Source organism: Oreochromis niloticus, linkage group LG17 (genome assembly GCF_001858045.2).
Source record: "Oreochromis niloticus isolate F11D_XX linkage group LG17, O_niloticus_UMD_NMBU, whole genome shotgun sequence".
NCBI classification, from domain to species: domain Eukaryota; kingdom Metazoa; phylum Chordata; class Actinopteri; order Cichliformes; family Cichlidae; genus Oreochromis; species Oreochromis niloticus.
The window spans coordinates 5629713-5649031 of NC_031981.2; the positions used below are offsets into that span (position 1 = coordinate 5629713).

General features: G+C 39.8%; 1 protein-coding gene across 5 annotated transcripts in view; it reads left to right on the top strand.

Annotated features, from left to right (window-relative positions):
• The window catches only part of tafa5a (TAFA chemokine like family member 5a), a 160875-nt gene extending 147933 nt beyond the window's left edge, over positions 1-12942 (top strand). For 2 of the 5 annotated variants that reach the window (XR_003214547.1, XR_003214549.1), the window contains exons 4-6: positions 3778-4682; positions 5895-6086; positions 11279-12942. Coding sequence is in view for 1 of the 5 variants with exons in the window: in XM_005451747.4 (XP_005451804.1) it covers positions 11279-11287 (9 nt within the window). In the remaining 4 variants the exon portion in view is untranslated. The remainder of the gene's footprint in view (positions 1-3777; positions 4683-5894; positions 6087-11278) is intronic. The other 3 variants (XR_003214548.1, XR_002056952.2, XM_005451747.4) reach the window with 3 other exon arrangements.
• Positions 12943-19319: the final 6377 nt, after the last annotated feature.

A 19319-nucleotide genomic window follows, 5' to 3' on the forward strand; every position in this document is an offset into this window, starting at 1 on the left:
TGCCGCCTGTCTCGTTCTCAGGCATTCAGGCATTTTCTCTTTTCGGTTTTTCCTCTCATCCTCCCCCTCGTCCCCTCTCTCTCCAGGCATTTATCTTACTCTGACCCTGCTTTGGAGAGTACACAGTTGTTCCTGTCAATAAAACTACAGTATGGATTTCTCAGAGGCCGGCTCCAGAAGAAACGTATGAAGATTGATATGTGCGTAGCTCGATGTTGACAGTGACGTTTTTTGAGGGAGGTTACTTTTAGCAGCGTCGCACTCCAACCACAGCTGAATAGGACGCATATCAAGCAGAGGTAGAGCTGTGAAGCTCCAGCATGTCATTTATTTCAGAATCAGGTTTCTCACTGATAACAATGACAAGTTTCTCCTCTGAAGGAGTGACCTAACAGAATATGAAATTCTACAAAAATAAGCTCTAAGACTGTAAACAAGCTCCCCGGAGATTTACTCGACTGCGCTGATGAGCTGCATGTTCGTCATCACCTTGTTTTTTTTTCTGTTACCTCAGGATATTATTGCATCTGCCAATATATGTAGCATATCCACACGAATGTAAGGTGATAAATATGCACTTACATCAGCTTTAGTTGAGAATGATCTGCCAAAACATAACTGATGTGACAAAATGTTTTACTGTGCTGGCAAATGACTAGCTCATTCATTCTGTGCACTGGCTTTTTAATATGGCTGAGTTTATACACATCTCCCTGCTGATTGGCCTGACATACTCGTCAACAAAGTTTAGAATATAAATAGCAGCATAGGGCATTTAATCCAGTTTTCTTATGTAATAAGTGTATTGTCATACTGTTAAATCTGCAGTCTCCCTTGTCCGTGTCCGTGTGATGTACATTTGTGTCCTGGTAAGGTTACAGCGAGTAACCGTGCAGAGAATGACAACAAGCTACCGTGTGCTCACGTGCTCCCTCCTGCATGCTCTATCCACGCAGCACTCTAGCCTTACCTGAACAGAGCATTGCTCATGTTATGTGCTGAGAAAGTAAACATTCAGACAATGTGCTGACTTCATTCTCCTGAAATGGTGCAGAGCTGCTGCCTGAAAATGGTTTTGTAACAATTGATAATACAGAAAATACAAATCCAGTGTAAATCAACCCATTCTGCTACTTGTCCAAATAATACATCTTTCTCTACTAAACATTTAAGCCATCCAAGTTATGTTAGAAAGAGTACTATTCCAACCACAATTTGAATTACAGCTACAGTTCCAAGAAGATCCTAAAAAGTATATATGGGTTTTAGGCAACATATTACTTCCATCCAGAAGACAATGTTAAACCACATCTATTACAACAGCAGGGCAAGAATCTGGCTGCTGAACTCGGGCGCAGGCCAAACCTTTCACTAATTGAAAATGAAAGGACTGTTGAGCTGCTAGAATCCTGTATCAGACAATAATATGACAACATTTGTGCACCAGAGGTTCAGCAATTGATCTCTTTAGTTCACAGACATTTACAGACTTTTGTCCACAGTGGTAAATATGGCCCCGACTATGCTTTTTTGGAACCGAGGTTGTACATGACACTGCATACAACTCTAATTCAAATTATAAAACACGCTTTTTTCATGGTTTTTAATGGTTTATACATCGATCACCGGCTGCTGACTTTTTAATGAGGCATATTGTTTATGTCATTCTTGTATGAAACCATCCTATTAACATTAATTGTCTTTTATTTTATTCTCAATTTAGCCAGATGTGTAAAAAGATCTGGCACATGTAAGATGTTAACCAATAAATTCAATTTTAGCTTTAGTGTACTGCAAAGATCTCGTTCTGTGTGCAGTATCCTGGTCATAGCTTTCTGTGGTACCAAGAAAGAGCTGGGGGAAAATGGCTAGATAAAGAAACGCTTTAGCAGCAGTGAGGGGTTAATTTGACTATACCGGAATACTTTCCACACTGCGTGATGCTAAAAGGTTTGAACATACATTTTATCACAGTTACCACAGTGAAATGCTGTCTTTGCAAGGGCCTCTCTTTTAGCAGAACGATATGTAGTCTCAGCAGTCATCTTCCATACCTTCTTCTCTCGCTGAAAGGCCTACTGCTGTCTCTCTCCAGAGAGGAGGATGCTCTGCATCATGCCCTCCACCATTTTAGACTGGCAGATGAATCAGCGCGAGGAGCTATCTCTCTCTGCGTGTGCCGACGCGGGGAGCTCGGCGAGAACGAGGCAGAGCGAGTGCGCTGTTAGAGGAGAAAAGCAAAATCACCTCAGGTTATCTGCCAGCTTTTGTGACAGCCTGATAAGAGGAACAATTCAAAACAGAGGCAGAAAAGCAGCGCAGGAGAAGAAAAGAGCAGCGTGAGTGAAAGACAGAGAGAGAGATTTGAGCCAGTCAGACGTAAAGCATCGTAGAACATTAAGTCATTTTAAGTTGGTTTGAGTCAAGCGGATGCTCTTTAAAACTCTCGAGTACCCGTTAAGTTCATACACAGGGACATTCGCTGCCAAAGTAGCTTTGGAAGGTTATAATTGCACAAAACCCAACAGCCAGGCCGCTTAGCCGGTATTTTCAAGTGAATATTACACATCAAGTCACAAAAAGAGCTCTTGTTATCGTGAAAAAGGACTAAAGCGCGCCACAATTTCAGACATTGCAGGAAACAGTGAAAAAAACAACTGGAATGGCTAAAAATCCTCAGATGTCTAACTAAGTCTTAATCATATGTTTCATTAGGACGATCCCGATTGGGGTATTTAGGCGTTGAGCAGAGAGCTATGAGCAGAAGTGGCACCTACTGAGAGAAAGACTGTGATTACTGTAATCAAGACTTTTTCACTGGGGAGAGGAGAGGAGAGAAAACACAGTTGGGAAGAGCAGTTACTTCAGCCTCTTCAAGGAAAGAGAGAATATCACAATATTTGATAATATGAGCTCTTGCGTATGCATATTTTATGAACTTCGTCAGGGTTCTGCGTGGGAAATTCATATGCATACGTGGTTGTGGACATCCTGCCATAAATATCTCCGGCTACAAATGGGTGGGTTTGCACTAGATGATCTCCCAGTCTGTGTCTGCCTGTAAGCGTCCTCTGTATTTACACATTTGTATTTCTGCCAGTGACGGCAAGTGTGTTCAGCTGAGTATGAAAAAGCTTTTTCGACTGGTGCTTGTAAGCGGATGCTGATGGCCTCCCCCATCTTTGCCCCCGCCATCACTTCTTTTCCATCTCTTCTTCTCAATCTTTCTGTGGATGCGGCTCAAGCCGGGCCTTAAGGTATCCCCCAACGCCTCCACCATCACCATGTCCCCCCTCACCCCCACCCCCCATGTGGTTCTGGGTCGGTATCGACCGTGGTAATTGATCCCTCTGGGCCCTCCAGCCACATCCAACAGTGAGTTGAACAGAATCACCACTAAGAAGACAGCTGCTTGGCCACCACAGACAGGCCAAAAGAAAGAGAGAAAGAGAAAGAAACCCTGTTGCTGCTAACCATTAGCTCTGTCTGCCAACTTCCTTCTGGAGGGAGCCAAGTCAGCACATTGCATTGGCTTGGAGAATACTAAATCCTCCATTTTGGGAAGCTGGGAATAATGTTGGGACTATAAACAGTGAGAGGCAAGAGGAAACGACTTAAAGAACAGGAAAGTCTCTCTTTCTCTGTTCTTATCAACTCCCTGTGAGGTTGTGAGATTGATCTGACCCACTGTTACCTAAACCCAAAGCCTCTGCTAGCCAGTGAAAGAATACCTGTTTTATTTCATTCTGAATTTCAACCCTTCTTCCTTTTCTACAGCTTCCAACATTTCCAAGTGGCCAAAAGTGGGAACTGATTCCATAAAGCGCAGCGTGATAGCTGGCTTATGTTTGCACTCCAAGCAGTTTCAAGTCCCAAGAGGTGCAGGTGTATTCCGACATGAAGGAAACAACAAACACACCCATGCAAGGACAAAACATGGGCACACTCACACCCAAGTCAAGTATCGTGTATTACCTCTGATCTCAGAAAAACATGTTTCTCCTTTTCAAACAGTGAAAGAGAAACTTATTCATGTTTTCAGCCTTGAGGCATTTACCAAATAAGGCTGTGGGGGAATTTTGTTCTTTTTTAAACTGTCAAGATAAGCAGTGTTTGCTGGAGATTGATACTAATTACTGTACAGTAATTACTGAAAGTAGTGTAAGCTTCATCAGTCCTCTCAGAGAGATATTACCTGTGAAAGCTTTAACCTGCTTGAACGACCAATACGTTCTTAACTAAGGGTGCTATGATATACCTGCTGGTTAATTAAATTCTGTTAATTGTGGAACCTGCCAGGTGAGCTGTCACAATCTTGGTATCTTAAAACTGGACATGACAAGCTGAAATGGTGTTATTTTCAATAAAATTTGCAACTAATTCCATGAATTTATCAGACAAATGTTTAATGAGGTTGCAGATCAAGTAAGCCGATAGCTTTTTTGCTAACAGTACAAGAAAAAATTGAAACGTGGCCCCCTGCTGCCCATTAGAAATGATGCAGATTTAGGTTTTCAGGGCCAAGCAGTACATCCATTGTTAACATATGTCATGCCAGAGGCCCTGGCAACTCAGAGAAATGCACAATCTTGCAATCAGCATTTGATCCTGTCTTCCTCCCCTCACCCCCTGATAGATGGCTGCACCTCCCTGAGCCTGGTTCTGTTGGACGTTTCTTCCTGGTAAAAGGGAGTTTTTCTTTTCCACTCTTGCCAAGTGTTTGCTCATAGGGGATCGGTGTCGTTTGATTGTTTGGTTTGTCTGGTATTGAATGGAATTGAACATGTCTCTTTGCAAAAGGAAAATCAACTCAATCAGTGTATTCTGGATTCTGAATGTAATGTAGTTGTTATAAATTTCTGTGTATGTAGACAACAATATATTTGAAATTTTTGCCAATTTGTCACAGTTAATCACAAACAGATTGCATGTAATTACCAACTTGACCTCATTCAATCACAGACTGATAGCACTGTTTCTTTAAAGCTGGCATCGGACTGCGAGCGGTCGCAGACCTGGTCCCCATCTTCAAACCAATCATTTCAAAGGCACCAAGTCGCAGTAATTGTGGCTGTGTCACAGTCTCCACCCGCCGTTTCCCCCAGTGTAAGGTTTACACATCAGATCTACTTATTTAAATTAAATCTCCAAAATCTACTTGGTTAGGTTGCATTTAAATGTGATCCCAGGGGGTCGTTTTGTAACCATGTGTATTTGAGGAATTAATTTATAACTATTAGATGCCACAGGCGTTTTTCAAAAAGAAGATATTTGATGCCCTTGGAAAAGGAATGAACTTGCGTTGCAGGAATAAAACAGTTGTTTACCATAATTGCCAGTCTCCCAACTCTAGGACTATAAAAATGTACACCAGTATAAACAATAATTCATGCAATAGTTTCTGAGATAGTGGAAAGGCTCTAGCGGGCCTGAAAATTGTGATACCTATAAATTCCTGTCCAGCTTATTATTTTAAATAAAGGACATTTATTTACGAATTATTTCAGAAAAATGAATCATGAATGAATCTGTGCTTTACATTTATAGCATATTTAAGAAGTCACTGGAGAAACACAGGGCCGTTTTCTATTTTCCTTCCATGTGGGCTACTGTTACGCAGAATCAGACCCTATTCAACTCCCACACTCCTATATTTAACTGGAACACAAGTAACACAGCATCAGTGCCCAGCACATGCACAGAATAGCTCTCCATGTTTAGACAAATCCAAACGGGCACATTTCCGCGACACCTTAAAAAGCTAAATTTGGTCATGGTGGTGGTGGTGGTGGCGGTGCTGTGACTGTGTCTAAATCTGGAAAAAAAACATAGAAATAGAAATGAAACTGAGCTTTATAACCATACCGCCTTCCCCTGTCCCTTTCTCCCCTCAGGCTCTATGACGTGACAAGAGTCCCCCTCGACACTCTTGCACTATGGAAAGCATTGATGACCCCTTGACAGACATCCAATTTCCAGCTACCACCACCACCACCATTACAACAGCTCCACCCTTACCTTGGCCTCAAAGGCAGGAAGCAACACAAGCAGCTACAGAGCACCAAGAGCCTTGTGGAGGCAGTAAGGTACAAGACAAATCCCTTGAATTAGGATCAAGAAATCCTTAAATGTATGACTAGAGCCTGACTGATATAGGATTTTTAAGACTGATACCGAGACGTGGTGATTACAAAAAAAGATAAAGACCTGATATACTCGTTTATATTTTAATCTTTTTTCACATTCACATCATTAAATATAAACAGACACACACACACATATATATATATATATATATATATATATATATATATATATATATATATATATATATATATATATATATATATATATATATATATATATATTCGGTGAGGAGATTTCTTAAATCAGACGGCCTTCTTATTCCAACCCCATACTGAATGTGTCTCATCCCAGACTCAAAGTGAGGATCTAATGTGTAGAACATTACACTATAGAGCCACTACAAGTTTAAAAATATACCATTTGTACATTATCACTGCCCAATCATCAGTTACAAATGCCGATACCAACGTATCGGCAAATAAAAATATCGGCCGATGTGTCGGTCCTGCTGATATATCTGTCGGGCTCTGTTTTGTGACCTCTTGTGATGAAGGTAGTTTTCCACATGGTCTTACAGAGGAGACTGATCTTGCCTGTTGCTCACGGTCAAATGTCTTAAAAGTGTATGAATATCATTACAACCGACATTATGAACTCATTACAACACTAAGACCGCATCTTTCAGCTTTAGCAGAATACACAAACAGCAGGAAGCATAGACTCTCATAAATCCTGATACAATTTAAGCAAGCGTCTGCTTGTTTGATATCCTTGTTTGGCTTACGTATTTTACCATAAGCTGACAATTTCCCTGGTGTGCGTTTAACCAGAGAAAATCCATGTGTGCAGCAAAACCCCCTCAGTGTATTCTCAGCCTGCTTTATTGGCATGCCTTGTATATTGTTTTAAAGTCTTGTGTCAGATGGTGGCTGTGCACTTAAAACAAGGCGCCAGACAGACTCTGATATTAATAAATAGTGATCGGGAAATAGAGAGTGGCCATGCAGTAAATTTGAGGTACAGCATTATAAAAAAGGGATAAGGCCAAAGTCATAAAAATGGCCACTCTCGTGGAGTCTTTGAGAAACAGGCTCTTCTTTTGGTCAATACTGTCAGCGTTTATGGCCCATGTTATAATTTGCTTTTGAGGGAAAATGTGATCCTGCTGCTTTTCACTCCAGACAGCAAGTCTTCAGTAGATTTGGAGCTATAAATAGAAAAGGGGTGGAATGTGTGTGGTGAACTTGGGTCTCTGCACAGTGCATCAAAGAGATTATTGTCTATTTACTCACAGAAGAGGCCATCTGAGATTGGATTTAAACATTTGATCCTTTAATATATCTCTAAAGGAAGGCGATTCTGCATTGCCTGCAAGCAGCTGATCTCACACAGAGCCACGCAACGCAGTAGCTTTACGAGCAGCTGCAGTCGATGCATAAAGTATTGAAGAATACGTTGGCAACATTGTCACCAGCCTGATGCCACCGTGGTTAAATCTGTTCTAATACTCCCCTCTTGAGCATTAAGTTCTGATCATATTGTTGAATGCAGATAGTGAACTGTGTTTGCTTTGATGTTCTGAAGAAATGCAGTATGAAAGGGCTGATAATGACATAACACATAGCTTTGAACTCTTTCCTAATGTGGAATGGGGCCTAGTGTCTGGAGGCGCATGCATACATGTTCATGTATTTTGATCTCAGCATCTGCTTCAGGCATTATCCAACTTCACAGCATGTAATGAGCGATTTCCCATCCCTTATTAACCTGTGGATCATTCCTAGCCAACAAGTTCACTTATGAATATTCATCTGGAATCATGTTGTGCCGCTCGCCTGCTAAAATCTGAAGAGAGAGCGCGGGCTCAGCTGCACAAGACTTAACGTTGAACGGCGAGCGCAAAGACGAGCGTTAGAAATGAGCAGGAAATCCAAAAGCAGACGCACTTTGGAACGAGGTGAGCAGGAGGGCTTCAGCGAAGCTTCCGGCGAATGTACAAAAACACATCAATTAATCAGCTGGGTCCTCTTGAGATTTTGCATTATTCCCACCAAACAGCGCCTCGATGAAGAGTGTGGATAGGCAAAGTGGATCAATTTTCTTTCATGCGCGCCTACCGACTTGTTCTCCGTGGGTCACAGGGCCGTGACATTTCGAAGAGAGTCAGCAAGAGTTCAGACAGAGAAGAAATGTCAAGCCAGGGCTGTATGTCCAGGTGCATTCGCTTTCAATACTTCCAACTCGCGAATATGCTTTTATTTAGAGCAGTGCGACGCAAACGAAAGCCACTGCCACATGTATGCAGATTCTCATTTTTGTTACATTAAAGTACTTCAGCTGTGGCCTCGAGACAGGAAGCAGTCTGTACCGTCCCTGAAATCAAATGTTTTCCGCGTCCTCGATCGAAAGCTGCCGGGCGCGTATCGATAACTATCGAGTGGTTTGTCCGCTTGGTCCATAACAAGAGAAATGCTGCACAAATTACACATTAACACAGATGGATTCAGTCCATGATGCTCCCTTCTGTTACTATGACACCCCCAGCAGTTATCAGTCTCAATCGAAAGTCCAATTCTCGCTCTTACTCGAAGAGCAACGCCGCTCTCCTAAAAGTTTTCCCAGCATGTTCAATAGCCAGAGAACTGCTGCATAATGTTTCCCTCTACTCTGCACCACCACCTGCCACCAGAGTGTAAAGTATTTGCTCGCTGTCTGCATAGCTGCTTCCTGATAAACTAAGTAATAATCACCCAAGGCCTGTGAATTTCATTCACGGGGCAGATTCATCTCATATTCGTCTGACATTCGCTGCTGTTTTTAAATAGGAAGGCTTGCGTTTCCCTAAGACAAGACCTGCGCGTGAGATTTATGAGAAGCTGTTCGTAACAGTGTGGGTGTGAAAGAAAAGGAGGGAACAAAAAACAAAACAAAACATAAAGACAATATTAAAAAACAAAAATCCACCACGGTAGACACACACTATGCGGCTTGAATAAAACAAGACCGTGTCTATATGCTGTGTCTGCTTGAAATCACTTGCATTGTATTTCTGTTCTTTCACATTTTTGTGCGACTAATTTATCCTCCTTCCATTTTACCAGTGGCTTCTTACTACTGAGCTGTAGTCTCTGTGTGCCCTCTAGGAGGCACAGAGAGAAACTATGCTTATTATGCTAGGATTAAACACCTGTTTTGGCCAGGCGTCACAGTCAAGCAGTTAGCAAAGTCATGGCCCTGCTTTAACCAAGTAAACCTTTGGGTCATTCCATGCCCAGCTCCAACAAAACCATGACATTATCTCCATTAAAGCCCGAGCTCATTGAGATGTTTATTATTCCCAGAGCATAAGACATTGTCATCTGTGATACATGCTAGAACCCCGTTCAACACCTGCCCCTTTCATGGTAATTTGCACCCTGTGAAATCATCAAGAGTTCATTATTATGAATTAAGTTTCAGTGGCAATGTCTTGGAAGGCATCAGCACCTCTATCAAGTTGGCTGTGTGACTGGCGGGGGCCAGATGGTGAGGAGGCTCTGAGATTTGTCTTTCTGCTGCTAGATTAATTGTTTTTCAGTGTCTGCACTGTGAGACTTGTTTTGTTACTGGGTTATACCCCCTGAAGAGTTCTAAATATTTGACTCGTAAAGCTCTCATACGATCCTGTAATTAACATCTAAGTCTGGCATAGAGCAATAGTCATGTGTGATGCTTATGTCAGCACAATGGCTGCAAAAAAGTATATTTTTTCTTTAGAAGAATAGACTGGCATACTGAGAATGATCCCTATTAGCTTTGCTGCTGAAATTTCAGTGAGATGTCTCTGTCATATGTTTTTGTTGAAATGGCGCTTCAAAAGTAGCCACTTAGCGTTGTTTTATTTTTAACATTATGGCGGAGAAGGAAAGGAACAGTTTGCTCTGCTCTGTTTTTTGAATGGACTAAATGTAAGCCTTGCTAGCTTATCTTAGAAACACAAAAAGTTATGTTAAATGTCCCTAAAGATCACCAAAATAATGAAATAGCTCCAAATGGTGGAATGCCATTTTTATATATTTATTAATTAATGAGCTTTTGAGATGTTTGTATGTGACCTTTAATATCTGGACACTGCAAGGCTAATCATTTAATTCTGCTTAGTCTTTTTGATAAGCTGAATTAATCGTAAACCACGCTAAAGCCTTTATTTCTCCATATTTTGCTCCCAAAGAAACAAAAATTTCTTGTGATTTTTGAAAGTGTTCTTAAACAATAGTTCTCGAGCATTTCTGAAGGATTTTCTTTGGATATTGGATGCTTTTTAAGACATTTTCAGCCCAGCCCTTGGACCTGACAAATTTTCAGAGGAATGTTTTTTGTTTGTTGAACCAACTTAAGCAAATTACACAAGAACTGGACTGAACATTAATGACAGTAGCTCCCTTTTCAGCATGAATATGATCACAAAGACACAGGCCATGCAAGAAAGCATACCTGGATTGAACAACACACAATGGAACGCCATCAGTCATGAATTGGCCTCCCTAGAGTGCAGACCTCAAAATTACTGAAGTAGTTTCGGATCATTTTCATAGGAACAAAAGGCAGCCAACATCCAGAGAACACCTTTGAATGTCCTTCAAGAAGCCTGGAGAACTATTCCTGAACACTACTTAAAGAAATGAAATAAAGTTTGCATAAGAGTGCTCAGGTTAAAGAATAAAGGGGGTCATACCAAATATTGACTTTTAAGATTGCAGAGTTGTACAAACTCTGTTTTGGCTTTATATACAGTATTTCCATGTTTGTCTGCACCAATTTTCCCAGCAAAATATATAGCATTAAGATCTGGCTTAAGTCTTGTGCACAGTACTCTGTATACACAAGTAGTATCAGTCTTGTCATGCAACTCTTGGCAAACAAGTAAATAAACAGATTGCAAACTTTAAAAGGAGATGACGGTGCTTATTTGAATGAAAAAGAAAATTTCTGTTGCAAATAAAAAGCCAACGTCACATATGTGACTTGTATGTAAAAAGACAAAATATATTTTCTGTCATTTTCTTTCTGCTGGCCATAGAAGTGAAAATATTTGAGCCAAAATGTTTTTGATACAACACATCCTCAGACATTTCTCTCTGGAGCTGAGAATGACTGTGACTGAGTGCTAAAGCAGTTCTCTCATGTTTGCTTTGTTCTTGTTGATTCACAGGTCTCGTAACACAGCCAGAGACGGGAAAACCAGGGAGTGATTGTTTGAGAGAGTCATCTCTCCCTGTGACACTGGACAAACTTGCTATAAAACACTTCCTGTTTCCTGTGACTAGCCACCGCGGGTTTCTGACTGCTCCCTCCTGCTATCTGTCGTTGGGTCAACACGTTGTATCCACCTCCTCTCCACTGTTATCTGCCTGCTCTGTGAATTTAGCAGCACATGCTCATGCCACGGAGGTTGGGACACCTTAAAATCCCATGAATGGTTTCTTTTTTTTTGCCTCACTGGAAGTCCACTGTTTGGAGCTGCTAACTGCTTTTAATATGGGATTTCCCACATCTCTCTCCTAGACTCTAGTGCAGGAGTTCCAGGGCGAAGACGGGGTCATTACAGAACACAACGTGACGCTTCTCGGACCAGCTCGCGAGGCCGTAAAAACCGAACCGAGCGCACTCTGCTGTGAATAGGCCTTCTGCTGGAGTAAACCTCCCATATTTTTATAGACCAAAGAGCAAAACAACAAATATGATCATTATGACAGAGAGGACCATCTGGCAAAGACACACGGAAACGTTGTTAACATGCTTTGAGTGTCGCCACCGACCAACGACTGCCCCCACAGAGACTCAGTGCACAAACAAACCTTTGCAGCCGGCGGCGTGTGTGCCGAACACAGTCAAAGGAGTACTTTTCAAACTTTACGGACATTTTTTCGCAGACTAAGCTCACCACTGTATTTTGGAACTGGAGATATAGGTACTACATACGTATAACTGTGTATCAAAAAAAAAAAAAAAAAACAACAAAAAAAACCAGAAAAAAAAATCTGATTTGCATTTTTCAGTAGCTACAGTTGGGACAGCTTACAGGAAGAATTGTCGTGTTGATCATGGATACGGAGTGCAAATCATTACCAGAGAAATGATAACTATCTACAGAGAGTATTAAATGCTGTTAAGTCTGAAAAGAAGGCGTAAAGAAAAGTCATTAAATGTATTTTGAAAGGCCCTAAAAAGTTATATATTTAACAGTTTTATATGTTGTACCTTTGTAGAGAAGCTTATTGGACTTAAAATGTGATCACAATGGCAGTTTAGTAGGATGTGAACAAATGCTGTTGTTCTCATTACTGCTGGCTCGTAGTCCCAGGTTTTCTGTTCACACCTCAGTAGCCGCTTTCTTTTCATGGTCATCTACAAGTCACTGTCTATCCGAACCATTAATGAAAAAAAAAGGAAAGTGACACAATTTATTAAGGACTGATGTGCAGCCAACTGAACATTGTAAATCTATGGTAGTCAGTGGAAGCCATTGAAATCTGCTAATTTGCTATGATATTGTATTGTACACGGTGTGGAATACTGACTCATTTCCTCTCTATGGGTTCTGATCTCTTAATTTATTTTTGTGCCTGTGTTTCTTTTTTTTGTTTGTTTGTTTTTTTTTTTTTCTTTCTTTCTTTTTTTGTTTGCACAAATCCAGCTTCTCTCCAATGGCGATGAATACGGTGAGGAGAGACAGAAAGAGGAAGCACTGCAGGAGTATCGGTCATTTACATACATTTTATATCATGAAATATTTTAAGAATAAATATATGACAAGAAATGTCCCCTGCAAATTTAGATGGTCTTGATGTTCAAGGTCATCAGCGAGAACTTTAATTGATCGTATTCTGGTCTTTTCTAATGAATGTATTTGTTTCTGGCGCCAAAGAAGGTATGAAAAAAAATTAAAGTTTCCTTTTCCTTCCCAGGTGATTCAGAGGATTTATAGCTAGATTGTTTCCAGGGTGAAGTCCTAAGAAATTCAGTAAAAAAAACAAAACAAAGGGAGTCAAAGCCTGCTCTCGCCTGACGTTAACATGGGTTTCAGATGAGCCAGCCAAAAGTGGACAACTAATCACGTCTTCTGTTCACACCTCAATGTTTTTCCAAATGCTCAAGTGAGCTCTTGTGCCTGGATCTAATTTTCCTGCTCTCCAGTGTAACGCACGCTCATCATTTTTGTTTGCAAAGCCACAAAAAACCCCAAAGCAATCAGCCAAACTTTCCAGTTTTTCCAGTGTATGTTATCTTAACTTTGCAAGTCTCCAAATATCTCTCTAAATAACTACACCATGTCTGAAAAATGTAGTTTATGAAACAGTTTCAGATGCTTAAACTGCAAATAAAAAGCGCGCTGCTTTGTCCACCAAACTTGTCAGTCATGAGGGGAAAACTCCCATGTAGCCCAATGACCTGGCCAATCCAACAGTAGAATTTAGTCTGTGGTGATAATGCAGTGAGCATTACACAACAGGTCACCACAGCAGATACATCTACATATTTAGACAATATTTTTTTACACTCACATCCTCTTGATGGTGTAACCCAACCAGAGATTTATATCTTTTCCTAATATTAAAGTGCAGATTTTACACACATCATGTTATTGTAAGAAAGTAAGTAAATTAATTTTTATAGCACATTTGAAACCAAAGTGCTTTACAATTAAAAAAATAAAAGTGTTTCTGAAAATTTCACACCACAACAAACTATCGTTCAGTAACAGTTCAACAATCAAAGTTTCCAAATACTTTAGCTTCTATTTAAAGACAGTCACACTTGATGCTTGTCTGAGGTCATTCCAGAGTCTTGGTCCAACGACATCAAATGCAGGACTCCTTCTGAAACAAGTTTTGATTATGGGATTGTCAAGAGTGATTAAAAAGTTGACCTTGAGCAGATTTTTAGTGAGTGTATAGATGCAGCGTGTCTACGACATATGCAGGTACCATTTAAGGCTCAAAACACAAACAGTGTCACTTTCTGTAACACACAGGGAGCCAGTGCAGGGCTGCTAACGCTGGAGTTTATTTTTTTTGCCCCAGTCAGTAATCTGACTGTAGCATTTTGGCAAACTGTTAAGAAGCTAGAGATAATTGACTAACAAGAGTATAAAGTGTATTACAGTGGTCCAGACTGTTACATTCCCAACCGTTCTGCAACTACTAACATTGCTCTCTGGCAGTAGAGCTCACCTTTCTCTGGCCTTAAGTGCTTTTAATTGCTGATGGGAGTCAGCTGTACAAAAAAAAGATGGCACCTAGGGCAGGAGTGATAGTAGGACACACCCACACGGGCATTTTCAGGAGGAGGCCCTGCTAGGGCCGTAACACAGACTAAATTTAAAAAAAAAAAATGCATGGATGAGCCTTTCCAGATCTAAAGAAGATTACAGTCTGCTGTTGACCACAGCATTGACTTGGTTGTTCAGTTTCAAATTGGTGTCAATGATAATCCCAGGGTTGTTAACATGCGTTTTAATAAAACTAAAGATACCCAGTTATCTTTCAGCCTCTCAGTTAATAATAGAGGGCCAAACAATATGACGTCTGTTTTGGACTTTTTATATCCAAGATGCATTCATTGAGCCTTCACATGCAAATATGATTTACAAGATTCAAAGGTAAATCTAATTGCAAATCATCTGCATGGCAATGAAAAGAGATGTTATCTTGATGCATAAGCATGTACAAGGAAATAAAGAACAGGCCCAAAGATAGACCCAGATGCTGATGCAGTGAATTTCCAAAGTTAACTGCAAAAGTCGTGAGTTTCATATAAGATTAAAACCAGTTAAGTGCGAAACCCTTGACTCCTACACAGTGTTCCAGGCGCTTAATGAGTAAATCGTGATCAGCAGTGTCAAATCAGCACTAAGATATAACAACCACTAGAATCAGCATCAAGTAGAATAGCCTTTGTTGCTTTGAAAAGAACAGACTCAGAACTGTGAAAGGCCCTGAAACCTAATTGAAAGGACTCACAGATATTGTACTTGTCTAGAAAGGATGGTTGATTAAAAATGACTTTTTCTAGAACTTCAGCCAAAAGTTTTGATAGATGGCGATAACTGCTCAGAACATTCACTTCCAAATTAGGCTTGGCTGGACTACTGCATGCTTAACACACATAGGAGCTATGTCACAAGCTTGCATTTGTGAGAACATCACAGCCTTTCATGTCAAAACTTTCCTTAACGGACCAAAATGGAAGAGAATCTTTTACCAAAGTGGAAAATGTCACGTGAGAAACCAAGTCTAAGAAATGGGAAAAGGAAACCGCTTCAAAATCCTCAGTAACCAGCTGATAAACAAAGGGATTAACTCGAGAGGTTAAAGTAGTTGCTTTAATACTTTAAACCTTATTAAGAAAGAAATCCCGAAATTCTCAGTTTATTTTTTAATATGTATATTTCAGGATTTTTTTTTTTTTTAGGATTATGACTTAGGATAGAATTTATCGCATGAAACAAAAACTTTGGTTTATGTTAACTTTTTTAAAACAAATCTAAAAAAAATCCCACCTTTGCAGATCCATCTAGAAATCTAAGAAAGCAAGGTTTTAAAATCTCCATGATACTTGGAGCTTATCCTTCCTCCATCTGACTCAGCTTTCCTGACACTCCTAACAGAATCATTCAGCCAGGCCTGACTTTAAACCTACAGTAGGGCGTCTAATTCTAAGCAGTGCAGCCAAGTCCGATATATATGAAAAGGATGTACTGAAGGAAGCGGTGAGCTCTTCAACACCAAGCTTGTAAGCAGAGCAGGCAAATGCAAAGCGAGGTATCTATATGGTAGGTCCATGTTTTCTACACAAACATTCAGCAGTCCTGGAGACCACAGGATGAGAGTGTACAAGCAACCATAGGCTTGTTAGGACAGCATACATGGATATAAAGTCCAAAATCAATCATGAAGTATAGGAGGATAAAAGATCAGAAAATGAAAAAGCTTAATTGCTTAATAAATAGTTTTTTTGTAGAGATGGATGACCATTTAAAGCCTACTTCCGGTAGCCTGTGGTGTTAAAAAAAAAAAAACCAACAACAAAAAACTACAGTGTTTGAAGCATAGATCTGAGAATAAACTCAAATCACCACATCGCAGCCAAGATTCTACTAAAAATAAGAAGCTCAACGTTTGAGAAGTGAAAAAAAGTCATTTTAAATGAAGGCCTTATTTCAGAACCAACAAGACTAGCATTTGCCCAGAGCCACTTTCATTTCATTTCATTAAAAAAAGATTGAGCAGAGACCCGAGATGGATACTGCAGAGGTTGAAGATTATGTTACTGAACACCTTTCCTGTATGCCACATATGGGGTGATGATTGGCCCGGGTAAACAGGCACTAAGTGAGCATGGTTTGGGGTTGAGGTTGACCTGATCCATGAATGAGATCTGAGCCACTGGAGCTCAGTTCCTCTTGGGTGCCTTCTGCTTGTGAGATAAATATTAATGTCACATATTATAATGTCATATATTAACTCTAACCTAGTAGAGTTTCATCTACTGTAGTCACCGGTGCTTCTAATGACAGCCTTAGACTACAGAATATTTTTGTGTGTTACCAAGGACACTGTGTCAAAACCAGGTGATTATAGAGTCATGCAATGTTGCCTTTTCGCCGACTGCGAGACATAACACACCACATATTGCTCTCAGATTAATCATGCCTGCCATATTATAAGACATGTGGGATGTCATCAGGAAGGAGGCACAAACTGTCTTGTTTTACTCCAATTCACACTTCCATCTAGCTGCGCTGGCAATATCGTTTCTTCTTCGGCTTGCCATGTCTACAGTTGTACACAACTCGGAGGTAGAAAAAACTCTGACAGAATGGTGGTATGTTCTGTGCTCACATTGGGAACCCCCCCCCAAATTCTGGTATGGCAGTCTTTCTGTAAGGATGTTGTGAGACATCCCTAATTCAGCACTGGTTTTCCTTCATTTTGAGATATAACAATGGACTGTGATGCATATTAGCCTATGCCCCATGCCCTGTGGTGTCTATATTTAAATTTACACTTCATAGGCCACAGTGTTGCTGATATTGTGTAGCCTAAATAAAGCATAAAAAATAGTTTCAACTAACAGGAGTTTCAGCTGATCAGATGCTTACTGTGTAACTATCAAGCTGCGGGTTGATATTTAGCTCTATCATAATGTTGAAAAACAGTGCACAGTTCAAGAACCAGTAAAATAATTGCTTAAAGAAACATTTTTTCCAAATATTGGTACCTTTAGCCTCCTAATAGATACACCTTTGGTATCAATTTCAAAATCCTAGGTGACTCCCTTCATGAGTTATGCATTCAGAAGATTTTCAGAAACCTTGACCTCTGAGCTTGACCTGGAGGTCGTGGTTATTGATGTTCGAACTCGTCTGAGAGTTTTAGTAGGTACACCTTTGGTATCAATTTGAAACTCCTACGTCCTTTCTTTCTCAAGTTATCACGTTCACAAACTTGGGTATCCACATCTCTCAAGCCAGCAGATAAAAATTAATTAGCATCTCAGTCAACTGGTAGAGCTTGTTTATATCAATGAAATCTCTATCAGGATCCCCTTGAAACCACACTACCCTTTAAAGTGCATCATAAACATCCTCTTAGTCACTGACGGTTAGGTACAACCATGTTTTTAACAAGCCATCACCAACACAAAATGTAATGTGGACCATTAAAGGCTTTGACCACTTATATATACAATATATATATATATATATATATATATATATATATATATATATATATATATATATATATATATATATATATACACATACAGTATTTGCTGTTGAAAATGAAAGTGAAACACATGTTTGAAAAAAAAAACATTTTGAACAATCACTTTACATTTATCATCTTGAAGGTAAGTAAGGTCTCCACCTTACTTTAAAACTGTTTGAGGAACCTCAAGAAAAAGTTGGGAATTTTTCTAATAATGTTAATATTAATATACAAATACAGTCAGTTAACAGTTACATCATTTATTCAGGTTTAAAGACCTTTTAACATGATTGATGCAATAGGTTTTAAGAAAGACAGAAAATGTGACTTTGAGGCAATATTTGAGCGAGCAATTAACAGAATTCCAGAAAACTGCTTTGTACAAAGATGATTAGGGCTCAAGGGGCTGTTGACACAGTAATATTGACAGCATTATTATGATCTAAGGTTGTGGCTTTGTTAGGTTTTGACTGGAAATAGCAATTTGCACAGCAACATGATGCATGTTCAATATGGGCTTTTATAGTTATATGTACAATTTATGGTTCCCTGTGGAAACACTATAGTACATTTAAAGGTCCAAATAAGACCTCTCTGTCCTCTGAAAACAATGTGCTGTACCTCTAATGCTTTCTAGTGTTCATGTGCTTAAAGTTAAAATGTTTCTTTTACATATATGAAAAACACAAACTGCAGAGATAACATAATTTTTCCTTAAAAGCATAACGAAATAATAATGCATTTGATTCTGAAAATATTTTAATCTAAACTATTAAGTTTAATTTAATAGTTAATAATTGAATACATGGAAATAATGTTTTATTGCAAAATGTGAATTCTAAATCTTAATGTGATTTTACTAAACGAAATCAATGAAGATGGGGTTAATTATAAAAGGTCTTCTAGTAGTGAAAAGGGTTCCACGGGCCCACAGTTTGCCACACTATTGTCAAGCTACTTGGAAGTTGCTCATTACCTCTCTGCAACCTGGCAAAGATTGAAAACAGTGTGAGCTAGGCTATACTGTGCACAACATGTCGCTTCTGCAGTGATGTTAGAAGCAGATATACATCAACGGCTCTTCAGATGTAAATATAAATAGAAGGACTATAAGAAACTTCTAGGTATATGAAGTATCTGTTGCATCCTACAGTGCGCCACTGGGAATGTGCGGGAATCTCCTCAAACAAGAATCGTAAATCCATCGGAATCCTTTCAGGCTTCATGCAGGAAACAAAGTCTTTTGATTCCAAGATAAACATGGAAAAGGGAAGATCTTTACTCCAGCTTCTCTCGTTAAACCCGACTTTGAACCATTCGGCACCCCCATACTTGACTTTTGCTCTGAGAGTTAAGGCAGTGATCTGACTGGATCATCCTATGCACCACACTGTGTGACTCATTGCAAAGAGGAATACCAGGAGCAGGAATCAAGACCTCAAAGGGACTTTTTAAAAAAAATTCTCAACTGGTGGGGGA